General features: G+C 36.6%; 1 protein-coding gene across 13 annotated transcripts in view; it reads right to left on the bottom strand.

Annotated features, from left to right (window-relative positions):
• Positions 1-22,097, bottom strand: part of nbeab (neurobeachin b) — a 770,985-nt gene that overhangs the window by 249,068 nt on the left and 499,820 nt on the right. For 11 of the 13 annotated variants that reach the window (XM_073923810.1, XM_073923809.1, XM_073923808.1 and 8 more), the window contains 2 exons: positions 21,208-21,360; positions 10,611-10,781 (listed from right to left, as the gene is read on the bottom strand). The exons of the other annotated variants lie outside the window; for them this stretch is intronic. In XM_073923810.1, coding sequence (XP_073779911.1) covers positions 10,611-10,781; positions 21,208-21,360 — 324 coding nt within the window. The remainder of the gene's footprint in view (positions 1-10,610; positions 10,782-21,207; positions 21,361-22,097) is intronic. 13 annotated transcript variants of the gene reach the window in all.

Below are 22,097 nucleotides of genomic sequence, written 5' to 3' on the forward strand. Positions count from 1 at the left end.
TGTTCAATGGAAAGATTTTTTCAACACATTTCTAAACAACAGTTTTAATAGTTGATTTCTAAAGATTTCACCAAGTCTTTGCCATGGCGAAAGAACATAATATTTTCCTACTTATTTTGTAAGATACTAGCATTCAGCTTAAAGTGCAAGTTAAAGGCTTAACTGGGTTAATTACAGTAGGTTAATTAGGAAAGTTAGGGTAATTAGGCAAGATATTGGATAACAATGGTTAAAAAAGGCTGATAACATTGACCTTAAAATTTGTACAAAAATTGTAGATCTCTTCCAGCCAAACTAAAAGATATAAGACTTTATCATGAAGAAAATATATTATTAGAATTACTGTGAAAATTTCATCATCACTTGGGAACTATGATAAATGACTAAAATTGTTATTAGAAACTCGAGTACATGGGGTCATCAGACTGCTTCCCTACAAAAAAAAATTAATAGGAGAAAAATCACAAGACATTAGAAAATTTATTTCAGAAATGTAATTTAGCATGAAATTGCCATCAAATTCAAAACTTATACTCAGGAGATGTGTAGCTTTTGACCTATCACTTTTCTGTATTGCTCCAGGACTAATTTCACATATTTGTTTATGAAATAATAAAATGTTTAATGCGGTGCAATTTTTGTAACATTACTTAACCATCTATAACTTTTTTTTTTTTTTTTTGGTTTTGAGCATTTTAAACTCTAGATGATGGAAAGTAAAAGGTGCATTTACTATTTACCTTTTCTAGAGTCGCTCCTTTGACATGTTCTAATCATTAGTGCATATACAGTATAACCCGATGCCTATTAGTCACAGAACATTCTTAATCACTGCTCTCAGAATTGTGTATTACGTTTACAAGCAACACAAATCTGTTTTTGTGATTGTTGGCATGTCCTTCAACCATAAACGCTGTTTTTTTTTCCTGTGACAAAACCCTGCCAAGCAGAATCCTGCGACTCCATCAGCAACCGCTGCCATTTTGATTTGACTCTGGAATGAGTTATGACCCTTTACTCCACAGTTTGACATTTTAAGGCCGTAATTGCAGTGCTTAATGTCAGAGCTGTGGATGCACCTGTCAGTGGAGAATGAATCAATAGCCTGAAGGTGACGGTCACATTTCTGAGCGAGACACCATGAGCCTCCCTTTCTGACTCCAGGCTCAGGTTGAGACCAATAGACCTCAGAAATGTTGCTGAATTTAGAGCATTGGGTCAATATTTTGTCTGAGGCTGTTTGCTTCTTTGTTTAGGGGTGAAAAGAAGTTTGACAATATGTGAGCGGCGATATACTGCTAGCAAACTTCCCACACTGCTGAGAGTGATGGTTGATGAAAACAATATGTCTGCATGTTTTCCTCTCACAACCAAAATTACCAAGTTTCAACTAAAAATGACAAATGAGAAAGCAGCAGTTTAGAAAGCATGTGATAATAATGGCATAGATTCAACTTCAGTTCAAGTAACATCATACTAGTCATATCACACTTAAAGAGATAGTTCACAAAAATCACCTCATAATTTACTCCAAGGTTATAATAGTTTTGGATTTTTCATTAGTTTACGTTTTTATTTCGTTTCGACTGTTTGTTTTTAAATTCAATCAGTTATAATTATTTTTAGAGGCAGATTAACTAGTTTTTATTAGTTTCTACATTTTGAAATTGCTTAGTTTAAGTTTAAATTCAATGTTAATAAATTATATGTTATGTGGAAGATACAGAATCATCAGAATGTTGTATAATAACTCAACCAAAGATATATTTTTGAAACATGTTTTCAGAGGACACACGAACACTACCATCTACCCATCTTCAAATTCAAATGCAACAGTCCACAAGATAGCAGCTCTAAGTGCCATACAATATGTGTGCAAGGCTGCTTCTGAGGCTAGATACACAGTAGTGATGGAAAGTTCAGATCTTTTCTGTGAACCAGATCTTTTGTGACAATCCTCCCAATACCATGATCTGAAAAGTTTCCTACAATCACGTTTCGCAACCCAACTGAAGCAAGATTTACTTATTTAAACTCAATTACGACTTTCTTTTGTGAAGTAAACTTACGTTTTGCCAGATCCTCATCTTTAAGCCCTCAGTTTATCCGCCCAGCAGTTGTTCAAGTTTGCTTCAGTCACTGCAGGCTGTCATGTATTGTTTGTGGTTAGCTCACTGAATCACAAATGCGCATTATTATGAGTTCACTGTTCTATTAACTCAATAACTCAGTAAATTGATTTATTTAGAGTCAGAGGGGGTATCAGGCATGTTAAAAAGTAGGTCTTTGTGGATAAGTGCTTAACGTTACAGGAGACACGAATTGTTTCAAATGATTCAGTTCGATTTGGTGAACTAGTTCAACCGGTTCACTTGGAAGATCGGGTAAAAAGAATGATTCGTTCATGATCAAGATAACTTATACAGAAATAAATCCCATTATTGGAAACAATTGTGTTAAATTAATACTTTTAAGTGTCTGCTCTGGTTATAATTAATGTTGTCAACGTGCTGCTGCCATGCCCAGTCATTGTTTTTGTCACGGGAGCATGACTGAACAGCGAGGATGACTGAAGGCAAATTGGCCTGACTCTGATGTGCCGTACGGCTCAAACACCTAGCGTACAACTGGCTTCAAGAAGTAAATTAAATACATTTACAAAGACAAAAATGAAGGATGTTTTGCTATAATTTAAGTTAGTTTCAGTTAGTTTTTTATGTACACAATCCAGTTTTAGTTAGTTCATTCATTCATTTTCTTTTTGGCTTAATATTAATCTGGGATCGCCAAAGCAGAATGAACCGCTAACTTATCCAGCATATGTTTTACGCAGCGGATGCCCTTCCAGCTGCAACCCATCACTGGGAAAGTTTCAGTTAGTTCTAGCAAAAAAAAAAAAAAAAAAAAAACTCTGGTTTTTATTTTTATTTCTAGGTTTCGTTTTTCCATTCATTTTTTGTAATTAATAATATTACCCTATATTAACCTTGATTTACTCTCCCTCATGTAGCTTTGAACCTTTATGATTTTCTTTTATCTGTTGAACACAGACAGAAATTTGTTGAAAGCTGGTTGCTGAGACCTATCAACTTCCATAGTAGGAAAACAAATTATTCTGGAAGTCAATAGGGTGCAAGTGTGACGCAAGTTATTGCACTAGATTATTGGGTCATACTTGTTATCTGGAGAGTATTTTATTTTGAAAGGCGATCTAAAGGAAATGTGTTGAATAATATTTGATTAATTTTCTTTTCCTTTAATATTTTTCGTTATTAGTGTTTCAATGTTTAAAGTTTTGATTATGTTCTCTTTAGATCTATATAAAAAATAATTTAAGAATTTTTAAGTAAAGGTAACACTTTATTTTGATGGTCCATTTGAGTATTAGTAGACTGTTTAATATCTGTTGATACTGCTCCTTCAATCGGCATTTAACTTATTATAAGAAACTTTGCCCGTACATGTCAATTTGCCCCTTTGTCCTGTACATGTCAATTAATACTAGCCCCGACGCCAACCTAACAGTCTTAATCTAATGAGAATTAATTGTAATTAAACTTAAATTCAACAAACAGACCATCAAAATAAAGTGTAACCCAAGTAAATTTTCTTGCATATGTGCAAGATGAGCTGACGTAGTTTCCGGTGAGCGCTCACTTTGTGAGATGGTGTCAAACAGACAGGTATGTTATTCAGCTCCTCTTACACATATTAATATTATTAGATACATATAGATGTTTAGATTGTTTAATCTGCAGACTTTGCTGAAGTCTGTTCTGAAATGAAAACATCAAATCTGACGTCATTTGCTATGGTTTTTAATGATGCGCGACTCACATTGACAGGTGAAAATCTGATCAACCTGCTTACACTACAGACACAAGGGCACAGATCTGAATCATGTCGGATAAATTTCCACATATGAACAAGGCCTGAATCTGATTTGAGTAAATTAGAATCCATGTTATTTTTTACCTGCTTACATGTACATGGGCCATATCCGATCTGTGCCACATGGAAGAAAAAAATCTGAATTGAGTCACTTGAACCAGGCAGTGTAAATGCAGCCTTAGTTACAAACTTGCTACTTTTTACTAAGCCCCTAGTATGGACTTTGCGTTCCAGTTTAAGAAAGAACTTATGATCAGATGGTGTAACCTTACTCTGCTTGCCACTGAAGTACACACCTTCACCAGCGGTCTATAACTCAAACACAATTGTAGGCTATATTATAAATACAATCACATTTTTATGACGACAGACATTCAAAGCTTAACTCTAAACTCTTAATAGAAGCTTCTAATAAAAATATGGCATAAAAAAAAATCAGTACAGTCTATTGTTAACAGTCAAAATGGCCGCTATATGGTCATACGGTCATAAAATTCTGGCAGTTTCAGCGTTAATTTGGCCTAATTGTGTTCAAAATGATATCACACCAGTGTGATTTGTGCCTGAAATATTTTAGGCCCTTTAATGTCTTTATCTCAAAGCGCAATGGTTAACATGTTTGACAAATCAAGCAAAAAATGATGAGCTCCTACATGCATTTAGGATGCCAAGTTGAGGTCAGCCTTCCTTATCCTTTAAGTGTCTGAATACCATTCGTCAGGTGCTTGAAAAACATTAAAAGCAGTATAGATGTAGATATTAAATGGAACATAAAAGCCTCTCAAATTCCAAAAGTGACAAATAAAAGGCGGTTTTCAGACTCTTCCGTGGCTAACAAACCTCGCTGTCAGGTAGCATTGCTCTCGGAGTGCTGGACTGCTTGTGAAGAGCGCGGTCACATGAAAGAAACATAATTTCTATTGTCTAGAATGTAGATCCCAATGATGAAACGAAAAGCTTTCTCCATATTGTTTGATAATTAGCCCCCCTGTTCCGTGAGTGATTTGCATAGTGGTCACTTGACAAATAAAGGCAGTCCTAGAAGTGACAGTATATAAATGACTTGTTTTGCAGACAGCAGATGGTGAGTATCACAGGGAGCGGGAGAGATAGAGGGAATGAGAGGAGGATGGGAGGGAGGAACGGGGGTCCACGCAGCTACAAACACACTGCCTACCAGCTGCTGCTGTTGAATTGGAATCATATCCACAAACACAATTAAGTCATTTTCAAAACTTCCACCAGTCAATAAAGAGTATTGTGCGGAAAATCAATAACATTGATTTGCACCCTAATTGCCTGATGAATTTAATTTTAGCAGCTAACCAGAAAACACTACTTTGCTTGCATTATTTCTAGAGTTAAACTAATCTACTGCAACCTAAAAATGCAAAAATAAATAGATAAATAAATAAAACAGTTAAGCTACTGTAACTGAGACAAATCTAAAATCAAATGAAAGCAAAAAAAAAAAAATAAAAAAAAAATAAACTCAACAAATAAAATTACTTATTTAGCCTTGGCATCTAACCGAATTAATTACTAAATCACTAATTAATTACTAAATTACTAATTAATTACTGATCAAAATAAAACAGAAAATCTATTTAAAGGTGCAGTATGGAAGTTTTACACCCAGTGGTTGAACTAGATCTTGCATTCCTGGATCAAAACAAACACAAGCGCAGGTTGCTAGATTGAGGACCAACAGGAATGAGCCTGACTATCGATCCTAATGGTTTTAAATTGTGTCTTATATAATAGCAACGTGACAAGATAGAAGAAATATTCTCCATAATAAATTGAATTTTTGTTCTAACCAACAGCTCGAATTGATATTTTAGAAACGGCTTCTATTTCTTGCAGCTGAACAACAAAAAACTGACAATGATCACCTCAGGAACACCTCATGTGCTTTATTCAGTGCTAAATGCTAATAATGCGAGTTTGAATGCCATTTTACATGACATGTATTGCCATACTACTGAAAGCAGCAGCAGAGAGTTCACCTCAGATCTTGAAAATAAAATAAACTGTTTGAAATTGAACTTTAGAATTAGGATTCAGCATGTTAATAGTGTTAAAGAGGTTTAATATGTATTATTAGATTATAAATCTAACCATTCCGTGAGTGATTGCATATTCTGTGATTCTTAGTGGCTGTATTTAAATTTCTGTTGTGTTTCGTTTGGTGCAAACAGCCAAATTGCTTATCACTGCAAATCTCCTCACACAGCATGTTGTTAGGACACGGGCTTACAATGTAACCTGCTCACATAATGTTTATGTTATGATATTTACAGTATTTGCTAATTAATAACCTCATGTGGAACTCTGAACCTGCGTCTCATTTTGGAGTCTGCTACTGTCCACCAGAGTTCACTTTTCGGTCACGGGCAAATGTTTTGAGAGCCTTTCTGAACAAATGAATGAATGAAATACGTGATTATAAACAAGGCGACACAGGGTGCTGAAATATAATTGGTTAAAGTGGCAGGGGGCGGCTTAAAAGAACCAAAACAAAGACAGCAGTTTCGGCACGTAACAGACATTTTCAAAGCAGAATATCTGACCTCAGCATTGTTTTTCAGATAAAAAAGAATGCTCTCTTAGCATGTTTTTTTTTAATATCTGCAAACATACTATGGTATTTTAATGCTTTAGAAGAGTAAAATGTAAATGACTCAAAATATGAATAATAGTAAAATAGCAAAAGTGCGACTCTTAGTGATAAGTGTGAAAACTACATATATTTGTTTGCATTAAAAATATACCAGATGCCTTTAATAGCACAATCTTTTACAAACCTTTAAAGGTGCAGTAGGAGATTTACCAAAATGCTAACAGGTTAACCTAATATCTTTGAAACACAGTCCCTCACCTGCCATTAAAAGCCACGTCTACTGCAACAAGAGCGCGCGCACTTTGAAGATGACAGCAGACAACCCACTAGTTTATGTCATGCGCCAGTTAGACAACTTTATAGTTCTTTATAATATTGCAATTCTAAATGAAAAACTGTATTATATCTAGCATGTTTTCAGTTGTGTAGTTAGCAAAACTTGTCATAATGGTCTCTCTTATGCGCATTGTCTTAAAATGACTCATGTTTGCTTAGTGTTTCGCCGGCAGAGTGCAGGAATTACATTTATTACAAAGCCATACTTACATGCTATTTCAGACCAAATAATCAGAGTAGCATGATAAACAATATAGGGAGCAGGTTGTCATAGTTGAACCAATGTGAATATAAAAATAACCTCAGCTCAGTAAAGCAGGCTAGGCGGAATAACATTTTTATTTATGTTTTGTTGTTAAACTAAATAAAAAATCTACATTAGCAATGCTTTAAAAGGCCTTATGAAACTGAAAATAGTCACATCAAAGAACAAAATCTACATAAAAAATCTACATAAGTTTTGCGTGACTAAAATAGTTTTAAATCATAACATTACCTGTCTAAAAGAAATTCTTCAGCCATGGTGTGATCCTTCCTCCAGTATGCAAAAGTAACATCCAATATTGATTTAGGATTTTAACAAGCTGATTCAGCATTTAATTTTATCAATGTGTCTCGTGTGCACATGAACGTGTGGCACGCATGCCCCCCCGTATTGCTGGATCTGGGTGAACAGAGATGCGCTGTTGTACAAATCTATATTTGCTGACAGACAGTTTGGGCTACTTGTCAAAATTATGGGAATTGTAAGCCCGACAATATTTATTTGGATGAAAAATACATATAAATACATTTAGATCATTTACTTTATTCAGTACTATTGGAGGGGGCGACGTAGTGGCGCAGTAGGTAGTGCTGCCGCCTCACAGCAAGAAGGTCGCTGGGTCACTGGTTCGAACCTTGGCTCAGATGGCGTTTCTGTGAGGAGTTTGCATGTGCTCCCTGCGTTTGCGTGGGTTTCCCCCACAGTCCAAAGACATGCGGTACAGGTGAATTGGGTAGGCTAAATTGTCCATAGTGTGTGTGTGTGGATGTTTCCCAGAGATGTGTTGCGGCTGGAAGGGCATCCGCTGCGTAAAAACCTGCTGGATAAGTTGGTGGTTCATTCTGCTGTGGCGACCCCGGATTAATAAAGGGACTAAGTCGACAAGAAAATGAATGAATGAATGAATGAATGAGTACTATTGGAGACTTTCAACCAGCACAAAAAAATTTATTTTGAAGACAATCACCTACTGCACCTTTAAGTAAAGCACTGAACCATTTTTCATGATGATAGAAAATACAGTAGACGTGAAACCCATGAGTAAGCACTTTGAGTTTCTCTTTTCCCAGAGGACATATTTGCATGGCAGGATCTGAACGACACATACTGACAGTCTCTCAGAGATATTCAACTGACACTGAGCTCATTCATGCTTGATCTGCGCTTCACCAGTACTGATTTTGCATATTTATGCCACTATTTTAAGACCTGTTGCATCTGGAAAACGTAAATTCACTTTGAAATCAGAACTGAAATTAGTGTCAATATGTTAGTCTTTAACTTAACTATAAGCCAGTACGCTCCAAAAAAATGACACAATTCGTTTTTAAAAGACACAAAGACGTACATGACATCACAGTGCACTTCAACCTCTCATCAGATCTTCAGACCAATCAAATGACAAACACCCCATAAAAGATACAAAAGCTGTGGTTGAAATTACTTATTCACATTTAACAAAGCGTTCAAATAAGGTTCATCTAAACACTAAACGGTAGTGAGACAATGTTGATTTGAATGCCAATATACAATTGTTATGCCACAGTCATACTAGACTTTGAATGGAAGTCAATGGAGCAAAAGTGCAGTATCACAGTTACTTTAGTCATTAGCAAAACACAGTACTTTTAGCCATTACTTTAGCAAAAGTGCTAGCAAATATATCAATTACTTTGGCATTTCCAAAAATATTTTAGTTACATTTTAAAATAGTAATGGCAGTTACTTTGTTAACAGGCCCATGCACATTGGGGTGATTTTAGATTAAGGTAAACTTAGTTTTATATTCACACATTTGTTCAGTGACAACTTGTGACATGCTCACTAATGTATATGGTACTTTGAATATTGGGTCTTAAATTACATGTAACTATGACTTGAAAACAACATTAGCACTATTTAATTGACTGATAGTTGTTGGCTGCTAATATGATTCCACTATTTAGTATTTGCAAAGAATATTTTGTAAAATTATATTATGAAGGATGAAGTCTGAATGTGTGAATATTAAACCAATTTTACCTCAATTGATTTTAGCTCATGCTAATTGCTAACATTTAACACCTTGTGACTAAACAAAGGGTGACAATGTAAGCGTGCACACCTGCGCTCAAAGCAGCAGGTATAAAAAGTGTATTAAAAACACCAACAACGATTCTGGCTTGTTTTTTTTTTATTTTTGGTTTGACTCGCCACGTTGAAAAACAATAACTACCTTGCATTTTGTTTACAGTATGTGCCTGGAGCTGCTCAAGTTACAGTAAACCCAACTTGGTGGTGCTGCTACTTGACCTTTTTGTTTACTAGTTAACAAATAAAATCTAAATGGTTTTAACAAGCACATGAACACTTCCTCTTCTTCTTCTTATTGCTGAGTTGGCTTATAACTTCGAGGTGCATTACTGCCACCTGCTGCTTAGGAGAGTGGGCCATAACATACAAACTTTCTTCCTACATTTCTTTGATCTAAATCCTTAAATGTAGCATTAAAAAATTATATACAGTCCTTATCTGATTTGTTCTGTAAAATTCATTTGTAGTTCAAATTTAAAATAAATACTTTCCCTTCTCTATTATACCTGGCACATTTCATATTTGCATGTGCCACAGTTTCATCTTGCTCACAATGATCGCACTTTCCTGTCTGATAGCACATGAAGACTGTTTCTCAATTCGAAGAACGCAGAGAACGGACTCGCGTTCTTGTGGAGACCGGTCTTGGCAAGTTACCTCGGAAGAACAAACAGGAGACCACAAGAACAGAGAATAGAGAACAGAGAACACGTCCTGTGAGAAATGAGATGCTGCGTTCTGTGCAGCGCCACCTTGTGTATTGGTGTATTTCTGTTTTCTATTAAGCACCATATTAGGTCAGGGAATGATTTTGCACATTCACTTTGTTCAACACTTTTGTTCAACAATTCAACCCAAGCTCATTCTGAGTACGTACCCATATATAGTTTTCTGAAGGGAACAAATTATGTCCCAGGAGCTATGTTTTCTACAGTTTTTGTTTTCGTGAATGCACCAGAGGCCGAATTGTACGCTTTTTAAGATCTCAAATTTCTCTTGCGTGTGGCATTCGCACCTGCTGTTCTCGAGTAAATCCACCAGAGACCACTGTTGACTGACTGACTGACTGACCAACTGACCGACACCCTCCCTCTTCCCTAAACCCAACCAATAGTGTTTTTAAAAGCACAGATTGACCCGCCCACCCCCTACCTAAACCAGTGTTTTAAAAAGCAATCTGGTAAGTGCGAAAAAGGAATGGTGTCATACCGCCCTGTAGCATTAGTTTTAAAGATGAAAAGAAGCCATAAGCAACCTTTTTTAAAAAGTAAGTCAATATTGTAAAGCACTACTTTTAAAAGTACCTTTCCCCAACACTTCTGGTGACATTTTCAAAGCATTTCAGCCTTTACTGACACAGTCCAATTATAAAAATGGGAGGAAAGAGATGTTATCCACAACTTGTTGCCACAGACGACCTACCTCACGTAACGGCGGATCACTGGCAAGGCTGTCGAGGTTGACGGAGCCCTCATAGGTCAGGTGGTGAAAGACGTTGAGGGCACGCGCCGCCTCGGGCCCACGTTGCTTGTAGCCAAAAATAAGGTCAATCCACTGGTGCAGCTGACACGACACAAACTCGCTTTCCAAGGCCTGTCAAAGAGAGCGGGGCAATTAGAGGTGAAAGGTACACATACACAACATGAAGACAAACACACACAGACATACAGATGAACATACACTCCCGGTGACACTCGCTGATGCAGAAGAGTAAAACAGCTTGACAACAACATTAGAGACTAGATTGTAAATGATAATTTCTGTGATAACAAATATTTACCGTTCAAATATTTGGGGTAATTTTTTTAGTTTTTATTATATGTTTAACATATCATTTTGTGCAACTGATCAGTGTCTTGTAATTCTTCTGAAATAATAAAAATTTGTTAAAATTAATAATAATAATAATAATAACGTCTTATTATTAATTAGAATTGTTTAATAACATCATCCTCATAGTTATGAAGTGGATCTGCTAACATTTTTGAGCAAAAAAAGCTCTAAATGAAAACAGAATAAAACTAAACAGATAGAAACACAGACAGACAGACAAAAAGACGGACAGATGGATGGATGGATGGATGGATGGATTGATGGATGGATGAATGGATGGATGGATGGATGGATGGATGGATGGATGGATGGATGGATGGATGGACAGATGCAGACAGACAGATGCAGACAGATAGATAGATAGATAGATAGATAGATAGATAGATAGATAGATAGATAGATAGATAGATAGATAGATAGATAGATAGATAGATAGATAGATAGATAGATAGATAGATACTGTAGATAGATACAGTATGAATGGATAAATGAATAGATGGACGGATGGACGGATGGACGGACGGACAGACGGACAGATGGACGGACGGACAGATGGATGGACGGACAGATGGATGGATGGATGGATGAATGGATAGATAGATAGATAGATAGATAGATAGATAGATAGATAGATAGATAGATAGATAGATAGATAGATAGATAGATAGATAGATAGATAGATAGATAGATAGAGTATGAATGGATGAATGAATAGATGGACGGATAGACGGACGGACAGACGGACAGATGGACGGACGGACAGATGGACGAACGGACAGATGGATGGATGGACAGATGGATGGATGGATGAATGGATAGATAGATAGATAGATAGATAGATAGATAGATAGATAGATAGATAGATAGATAGATAGATAGATAGATAGATAGATAGATAGATAGATAGATAGATAGATAGATAGATAGATAGATAGATAGATAGATAGATTTGTTATTTTATGCAAAAAAAGCTCTAAATGAAAACAGAATAAAACTAAACAGATAGAAACAGACAGACAAATAGACGGACAAACAGATGGATGGATGAATGGATGGATGAATAGATGGATGAATGGATGGATGGATGGACGGACGGACGGACAGTCAGATACAGACAGACAGACAGACAAACAGACAGACAGAGACAGACAGACAGACAGACAGACAGACAGACAGACAGACAGACAGACAGACAGACAGACAGACAGACAGACAGACAGACAGACAGATAGATAGATAGATAGATAGATAGATAGATAGATAGATAGATAGATAGATAGATAGATAGATAGATAGATAGATAGATAGATAGATAGATGGATCAGGATTGCTTCTTTTTTATAGATCATCACGGCTGATATAAAGGAAAAAAAACAATAGAATGAACAAATAACACAAAGCGGCACACAAAGACACACTTTTCTTCCCCTTCCTCTCACACACAAACACACCCAGGGCTGCTGGAATTTACACACTCGCTCTCACATCAGAAATAACAGCTATTACCAACAGAGCAAGCGGTGGTGCGCAGGGGCTCAGTTCCCCCCGGGGCATGTCATTACAATCCAAAGTGACACATGCAAAGATGGGAACACTAAGTGAAAGAAAGAGAGGAAGAAATGGCAGGAGGGTAGAGGAGAGAGAGAGAAAGAGAAAGGGAGCACAAAGACAAGGAGGGAAAGAGGGGATTAAATGAGACAGAGAGAGAAAGAGAGCGGCGGAGAGAGAAAAATAAAGGACAAGATCTAAGGACAAAACCGAGTCGGAGACTGTTTAAAAATGTATAGGCTGTTCAAGTAACCCAAGGAAAAAAAAACTGTATTGTTTTAAGAAACTGAAGAACTGCATTAAAATACTAGACACATAATAAAATTACTTTTACTGAAACAGAATTTGTGAGTTCATTTTAGCAAGATCAGCCTAGGAATTAAAGACCTTATAAATAAGTATGATTTTATTTCTGTCATAGAACTGAAAAGAAGATATTCTGCTAATATTGCAGGACTATATTCAAACATGGAATATCTATGTGCTTGTTTTTGTTCCATGGTATGTTGAAATTCTTGATTATGATTGGCTGGAAGGTGTGCAATAAAATTGTCCATTGCACAGGTGATTCCAGTCAGTGTTGATCACAATTCAAACAGTGGTAGTATTTATAGCAACCAGAGTCTTTACTCATCTGTTTAAGAAAACTGACATGTGCTTCGCTAGCAACCAATGGTGAACTCAAAAATTTGCAAAGGGTAGCTAACACATGTTACTATGAGCTATTAGATATACACTACCTGATAAAAGTTTTAGGAACAACAAATAATATCTTGACTTCTAGTTGATCATTTGGTATCAGAAGTGGCTTATATGAAAGGCAAAGGCCTCTAGATTACGCTTTTTTTACCAAAATAAAACATGATCATGCCATGATTTTTAATGTTTTAATTAGGACAGTAAGATCAGACTTTGCTTAAACAAAAGTCTTGTCACTTAACAGAAATAATGTACTGTATAGATTATAAAGTCATGGTGCATTGGAGAAAAAAATAATATTGTGCATGACTCCCATGAGCTTGGACGACTGCAGCCACATCTCTGCAATGACTCAGATAACTTATTAATAAAGTCATCTGGAATGGCAAAGAAAGCGTTCATGAAGGACTCCCAGAGCTCATCAAGATTCTTTGGATTCATCTTCAATGCCTTTTTTGTCTATCCCAGACATGCTCAATAATGCTTATGTCAGCTGACTGGGCTGGCCAATCCTGGAGCATCTTGACCTTCTTTGCTTTCAGGAACTTTGATGTGGAGGCTGAATTATGAGAAGGAGCACTATCCTGCTGAAAAATCTGCCCTCGCCTGTGGTTTGTATTCTAATAGGCAGCACAAATGTTTTGATACTTCAGGTTGTTGATGTTACCATCCACTCAGTAGATCTCTCGCACACCCCAAAACTGAATGTAACCCCAAACCATGATTTTTTCCTTCAACAAACTTGACTGATTTCAGTGAGAATCTTGAGTCCGTGTGGGTTCCAATAGGACTTCTGCAGTATTTGTGATGATTGGGATGCAGTTCAACAGATGATTCATCAGAAAAATATACCTTCTGCCACTTTTCCAAATGATCAACTAGGAGTCAAGTTATTATTTGTTGCTCTTACAACTGTGATCAACGACAAGACTTTTGTCAGGTAGTGTATTTGTGTTTTTACATGAACACATTCTCACGCTCTTTCTTATGTGCTGACTGATTTGAAGTGATGAGATGAAAGGTGTGGTAATAAAAATTTGGTCTAATATTGCACTGCCAAGAGCATAAATAGTATTTACTTGTCTTGTATGTTAATAGTAACTTAACTTGTGTTGGCAGATGACCACAAAACAAGAAATTAATAACAACAAGTGACAAATAATTTAAAGGGATGGTCCACAGTGTATTTTAATGCTTGATTTTGTTTATAAGATGCAAAACAATGTGTGCTCATGCTTTACTTGTATAATATCTTACTTTAATTATATACAGCTACTCAGCTGACATGAAAACAAATGTCATATTTCCTAGTTCCTTTGAAAGGCTCTGATTGGTCAGCTAAAAATACCAAATAATTCCTGCCATGAGTATAACGGCATTCACTATTGGGAGGCGCTATAATCTCTCTCGTATGAGAATATTGCTTTCACCATCCAAAACAAATAAAGTAGTCCAACATGTGCGCCCGATAGCTCCACCCCTTCCGCTACATGAGCAAACCTGCGGTCGTTGAGTCAGTGAAGTGTCCATCATCCCACACTTAATTTTACCGGCTGAATAAGTGCATCATCCGGGTAATTAAAGTGCACTTATTATTATTATTACTTTTTTTTTTTAGAGTTTTCAGTGTGAACGCACTACTTACACTATTTATACTACAAAATGGCGTAGAATAGTGCTTAAGTATCTGATTTGTGACGCAGCTAGAGTCTCCCTTGGCATTAAACTTTGATCACATTACATTCAGAGATGTTTATGTTCACACAGCTACATTACACATCAACTAAAGTTTAACATATCATATTGTAGTGGACCACCAACTATCACCCATATCATATCGTAGTGGACCACCAAGGACTTTAAATGCAATTTGCGTTGGGTAGTTCTTTGCCTCCACGTTGTACATTTAAAATCTTTTGTACATTTAAAATCTTTTTGATTACCCTTAGTAAATAAAACAATTGCAGTTTTTACAAAGTGTGAGCTGACATTATGAAACTTGTTTTTGGAAAAAAAGTCCTCAAAATCAAAATTTTGACTTCTAATTAGATTTCATATTTGTTCAGTTCATTTAGATGAATTTTAAATAAAAAGTGAGTTGAAATGAATTTTAAAATGTAAAAAGTTACATATAAAATAAGTTAAATGCATTTTTAAATAAATTATAAGTGATTAGGAGATTTTTACAAACATTATTTCCACAAAAGTGCTGAATTAAGGAATGAGAACAGAATTGTTATGATCAGTTAAGTTAATTTAATTTTAATGTCAGACAGTTTCACACCATACATATGAAAAAAAAGACCATAATAACATGCTTTAGCCAATTATTTATTTAAACTATCTTTAAACGTGTAAAGACATCACTAAATCAGCGATTTGGAAACACTACACAATGCATTTCAGAGCTATACCGGAAAAGAGCGAGGAACCAAACTGAGACGTGAACAGTTTGCAGGCTCATGTCAAGTAGTCATGTCAAAAAGTATCTGAGGTGTTTTGACAACCCCAAGTCCTTTCTTTAAGAAAACCTCGCTTTAACAGACAGCTACTTGTGTGATCTTTGGATATGTGCATGTGTATGTGTCTGAATAGCTGAACGTGTTAAACCAGGAAAAAAAAATGAGGCCAGAGGAAAGGTCACCTCCACAAAACACACACACACACATACACACCACAGCACTGTCACTGCAGCTGAAAAGGTCAAGTGTGTTTCCTGCAGTGGACACACACACACACACACACACACACACACACACACACACACACACACACACACACACAAACACACACATGTTCCTCAGACAACATAGACCAAAAAACACACCCCTAATATACTTTTATATGGCATATATCCACTCACCGGCCACTTTATTAGGTACAGCTTACTAGTACCAGACGGGACCTCATTTTGCCCTCAGAACAGCCTTAATCCTTTGTGGCATAGATTCAACAAGATACTGGAAATTGTCTTCAGATATTTTGGTCTATATTGACATGATAACATCATGCAGTTGCAGCAGATTTGTTGGCTGCTCATTCATGATGTGAATCTCCTGTTCCACCACATCCCAAAGGTGCTCAATTGGATTGAGTTCTAGTGACTGTGGAGGCCATTTGAGTACAGTGTTCTCATTGTCATGTTCAAGAAATCAGTTTGAGATGATTTGTGCTTTATGACATGGTGCATTATCCTGCTGGAAGTAGCCATCAGAAGATGGGTACACTGGTCAAAAAGGGATAGACATGGTCAGCAGCAATACTCAGGTAGTCTGTGGCGCTGACACAATGCTCAAATTGTGCCAAGAAAATATCCCCCACAACATTACACAACCACCAGCCTGAACCGTTGATACAAGGCAGGATGGATCCATGCTTTCATGTTGTTGACAACAATTTCTGACCCTACCATCTGACCGTCAGGTATGCTGTGGACAATTTTGGTGGACAATAGAATTGATTTTTCCAATGTTCTTTTGTCCCTTTCTATCAGCTGAAACCAGTCTGGCCATTCTCCTCTGACCTCTGGCATTAACAAGGCATTTGTACCCACAGAACAGCCGCTCACTAGATATTATCTCTTTTTCGGACCATTCTCTGTAAACCCTGGGGAAAATTGTGCGTGAAAATCCCAGTAGATCAGCAGTTTCTGAAATACTCAGACCAGCCTGTCTGGCACTAACAACCATGCCACGTTCAAAGTCACTTAAATCACCTGTCTTCCCTATTCTGATGCTCGGTTTGAACTGCAGAAGATCGTCTTGACCATGTCTACATGCCTAAATACATTCAGGTTGCTGCCATGTGATTGGCTGATTAGAAATTTGACCTAACAACAGTTGAACAAGTGTACTTAATAAAGTGGCCATTGAGGGTTTATATTTAATGCACTAAATCAGTGGCAATAAATTGAATTAAAACATAATAAATGACACACTCTGAAGCAAATAAAGAAAAAAAAAAGCTAAAAATGTCAGCAGATTTTGTCTGGCCCTGACTATGATTAATTCTGTAAGTATTGTTCATACTTTAATACTAATGTGTTAATACATTAACTAATAAATACATTAACTAATGGACCATTATTTTACAGCTCATATTTACTCAGAGTGTCAAAGCTTTTGACAATTACTTTACATTTCCCATATCTCTCCAAGTCTCTGAGTATGTGTATTATATGAGACAGAACACATTTTAAACCCAACCTCATACTGCAAGGTGGACACACACCCATGAGGTCCTGTCTGCTGTGGGCCAAATCATGATTGATGAAGCCGGCATTAGGGTAACATTATAAGGGACAGTGGCCAGGCCTGTCCTCGGTGACATCATTCAGGTCAGCAGTAGATTACATTAGTATCGAGCAGTGAACTACATTACGACCTTCACTGTGGAAGAGCAGCACGCAGAGGCCTGCAGAGCACCAGAGGATGCTGTATCATATGAACAAATGAGTGTGATCTCAGGGGAACAGAAGGAAGGAAATGGATTGCAGATTAAATACTGCAATACGAATTTAAGATCGCAGGTTCGGTTTAGACATGACATCAGCTGATGTAATATAGCCAGCAGAGGGATATTAGATTAGCAGGACAGCTCTTATCTCACATTTTCTGAATCAATACACTGTTTGTTTAATAGTGTTTTCAATGCATTTCATGTCTATCAAGTGTCTCAACAAAAAGATATGTATATATATATATGTATTTTTTTTTTTTTACTAGGGTAATTCTTGCAGATTATGGTATAAAACCTGAAAAATTTAATAGAAAATGGCTTGTATAAAACAAACCAAAAATTATGCCTAGTTACACTCACCGGCCACTTTATTAGGTACACCTTACTATTATCGGGTTGGACCCCTTTTTGCCTTCAGAACTGAATTAATCCTTCGTGGCATAGATTCAACAAGGTACTGGAATTATAACTCAGAGATTCTGGTCAACATTTGACATGATAGCATCAGGCAGATGCAGCAGATTTGTTGGCTGCCCATCCATGATGCGAATGTCCCATTTCACCACATCCCAAAGGTGCTCTATTGCAGTGGTCCTCAAACTTTTTTCACCAAGTACCACCTCAGAGGAAAAATCTTCTCTCCAAGTACCACCATAATGACCAGGACTGAAATCAAGTAGCCTAGTAGGCCTAATAAAGCAGCTACAGCACTGCACATTTAAAAAACGAGGCAGATTAATTACTATTATTATGAATATGTATTACTGTCAGCCACTTTAAACATTATACATAGTTTGAAGATTAACTGTACTTGCAGACAAAAAAAAAACTATGTTTAATTTAAAATGTGTTTTTAAAAGTTAATTAAAAATAGCACTGTTCTTTAAAGGTGAAAAGAAAACTGCTGTACTTGTTAAATATTAATGTTGAAATATAGTTGTAATCTAAACATTGTACTTTGTATATTTTGTAACTTGTATTTTAAATATATGATTTGGAATGACATATTTAAATTTAAAATTAGATCTGCTGCATGTCATTTACAGTAGGCTTACTGTATGTGTCTCAGAAAAGCGAGTGATTAAATGCATATATACAGTGCTTTATTCATACGTGCAGTATTTCCGTAATTTGTTGCAAATGAGATCACATCTTAAGTGAACTGTGAAGTTCGTGTTTAACCGTGCACCAACCACTGTTTTTAGGCAGATCGGGGTACCATTCGCCGTTTCTCCAACTGTGCACACAGAGACTAACTTTAATTTTATTCTACCTCTAAGCTTCAAGCATGGCAAAGTTGCTTGAGTCTTTGTTCTGTGTCTTGCGCCATATCAATCAAATCCAAATTAATTGGCTTAAATCTGAGGTAACAATCTAAACCGAAAGACACTCTGCTTTACAAAACAAATAACTTTATATATCGAAAGCACATCATTTTAATACGAGCACACATTTTAACACATTTGTAATAATTATTTTAGTTTAGTTAAAAAAATTCCTGAGTTTGCAGGAATTGAAATGCCAACACAACAGCACTGGTCTGCAGAAGGACTTCTCCCGTGCGTATCTGCTCCGCAAGCGCCGTGCGCCTCTTTCTCTGGCTCTGCGTCAAGCAGATTGATTTTTAATGTCTGATGACACAATGCACTAGAGTAAACATTTTAAACACAGGTGTCATCGTAAGCTTCAGAGAACATCCAATGCTGTTTGATCAAAGGAGTCACAGTTTTATCGGACGCATCAAAGCATAGGCTAAGATTAGCTCTTGACATTGGTGGGGACATAAGTCTACATCCCTAGAGCGCAAGCATTGAACAGCACAAATTCTGTTTCGCGCTTTTAAAACATGAATAAAATACTTAATTATATAAAATAAACACTTAATAATATGAATAACAATCACATCCCATGCTGCAAATATAAATTTACATGATTTTATTGCAGGATTTGAGGAGGTATGAATGTAAAATAATTTTGAGAGATGTGTAATGCAACTTTCCAGTTTTATCCCGATTACTGTTTTTCATAATCATGGAGGCCAAAATTGAAACCGAATTTTGATTAATTGTACAGTCTTGATTAGTAGTATGACAGTGAACTTGTAGCAAACTTGACTTTGTGCACATGTACTAAGGGTTGACGGAGCATTATTTCATTTTTAAGTTGATTAAATTATTGGTAAGATTATTTCAGTAATTGGTGGATATTGGTGGGGACACGTCCCCTCAGTCCATGCCAATTCTACGCCCTTGCGTCAAAGGGTTAAAAGTGTGTTCGTTTTATTCTTTTATTATTCAGCAAACCAGTCTGGCCATTGTCCTTTGTGCTCTGGCATCAGCAAGACATTTGCGCCCACAGAACTGCTACTCACTAGATATTATCTCTTTTTCGGACCATTCTCTGTAAACCCTAGAGATGGTTGTGTGTGAAAATCCCAGTAGATCAGCAGTTTCTGAAAAACTCAGACCAGCCAGTCTGGGACCAACAACCATGCCACGTTCAAAGTCACTTAAATCACCTTTCTTCCCCATTCTGATACTCGGTTTAAACTGCAGCAGATCGTCTTGACCATGCATACATGCCGAAATGCATTGAGTTGCTGCCATGTGATCGGCTGATTAAAAATTTGCATTAACAAGCAGTTAGACAGGTGTACCTAATAAAGTGGCCAGTGAGTGTATATAGACATTATATATACTTTTTAAGTCACAAAGGCATAATATTGAGACTTAAAGTTTCTTCACAAGTATATTAAGCATCAAAAACATTTTTAGCAAGAAATATTAAGAACTTTACATCTTTATCATGTGTATTAGCCAGAATAAAAACACATCACCAAGTAGTTTTGCGCAAATTTTTAGAATTATTCCTATAAGAGCAATTCACACTTCAACAGAACAGACATTTTATCTAGTTTTGTTGAATCAGTGTCACCATCTGTCTGAGACTGTTTGCAGAATCAGCATTTGTGACTGTCTCTCAGTGCAGTGTGTACTGGGCAAGATATGATTGATTGGGATGCTTAGTTTCTTGTTCAACAATTTAGTAGTCCAAACCGCATAATATTATGCATTGTGTGGTTTGAATTCTGCATAATATAATGGTGCAAAAGGAGATCTTGGGAAAATGCTAATGTTAGCCTGATAGCACTGCCTACCCAAATCCTTCGTCCAACTCCAGCCAATTTAAACCCAAAAAAAAATAAAAAAATCACAACAATACATCACGCAACATTCACCAAAGAGACACCTTTATATTACAGATAGTAATTACAATATCAAACTAAAAAAAAACAAGATAAAGCCATTACTGTCTGAACACATGATGTAATTCTTTCTGCTCAAAGAGAGTGCACAGAGCTATGCATTTACATATTTTTACAGGTACCTATCGTTATGTTTGGACTTAACATTTTGCTTGGACAGACAATTCTTGGTGCTACAGTACAGCTTGTCGAACTTAGGGAGCAAGTTTGACTCACCATCCTGTTGATCCTGACAAAGTCTTCTGGTTTCTTCGCCCAAGCTGGTAGTTCCACATCACAAACAGGGACGCCGTCATCCCTGTCACCCAGACAGTAGCCATTACTGTTTACAAACATCTCCGGCAGGTAGTAGAACTCAGGGATCAACTCCTGTGAGACAGGTGGAGGAGAAACAGGAAAAGGAGCTCAAACATTTCCACAACAGATTTATTAATATTGTACAGTGATACAGGGAATAGGGGAGTTAAAATGGACATGCGAACATACCAATCCTTTCAACGTTACATGCTTTGTAAGCCAATTAATCAAAACTTTGGCTATGTTTCAGATGGCCATGGAGAGAGTGACCCCAGGAGACCAGTGAAGGACCATCCAGAGTACATTAAAAAACACTCTGAGAGTGTGGGAATGCGGCAAACGCACGCAGATGGGGGAGGGGGAGGATGTAAAGAACACACCAGAGATGACAGAAAACTTTATTAAAGTTTGAAATGAGCTGATGGATGGATCCGCTGCACTCGAGGAAGCAGGTTATGTTGTGTTCATTGGCTAAATTGCTTGATACTATTTTGAAAAGTAATTTTTCTGTTTATTATATGCACATGTATAGTTAGCATGCCGTAATGTGTAAAACACATTTTTTACATACTGTACATTACTACAGCACCTGTGTGCATTGTGATTGGCCATACGGCTCAAACATGTGTCAGAAATACAATGCCCTTTACCAAAATTATATTCACTGAAAAAAAGTCTGATAAATAAAGTAATAAATTCTGAAAAAAGATTTTGGTAAATCTAGATCGTGGCAAAGTTCCTTATTATTAACCAGAATGAGAGTATAATTCCTAGCCATATCAATCTAGAAGAGTTAGTGCATGGTGTAA

This window comes from Danio rerio, chromosome 15 (genome assembly GCF_049306965.1).
Source record: "Danio rerio strain Tuebingen ecotype United States chromosome 15, GRCz12tu, whole genome shotgun sequence".
Lineage (NCBI taxonomy): Eukaryota > Metazoa > Chordata > Actinopteri > Cypriniformes > Danionidae > Danio > Danio rerio.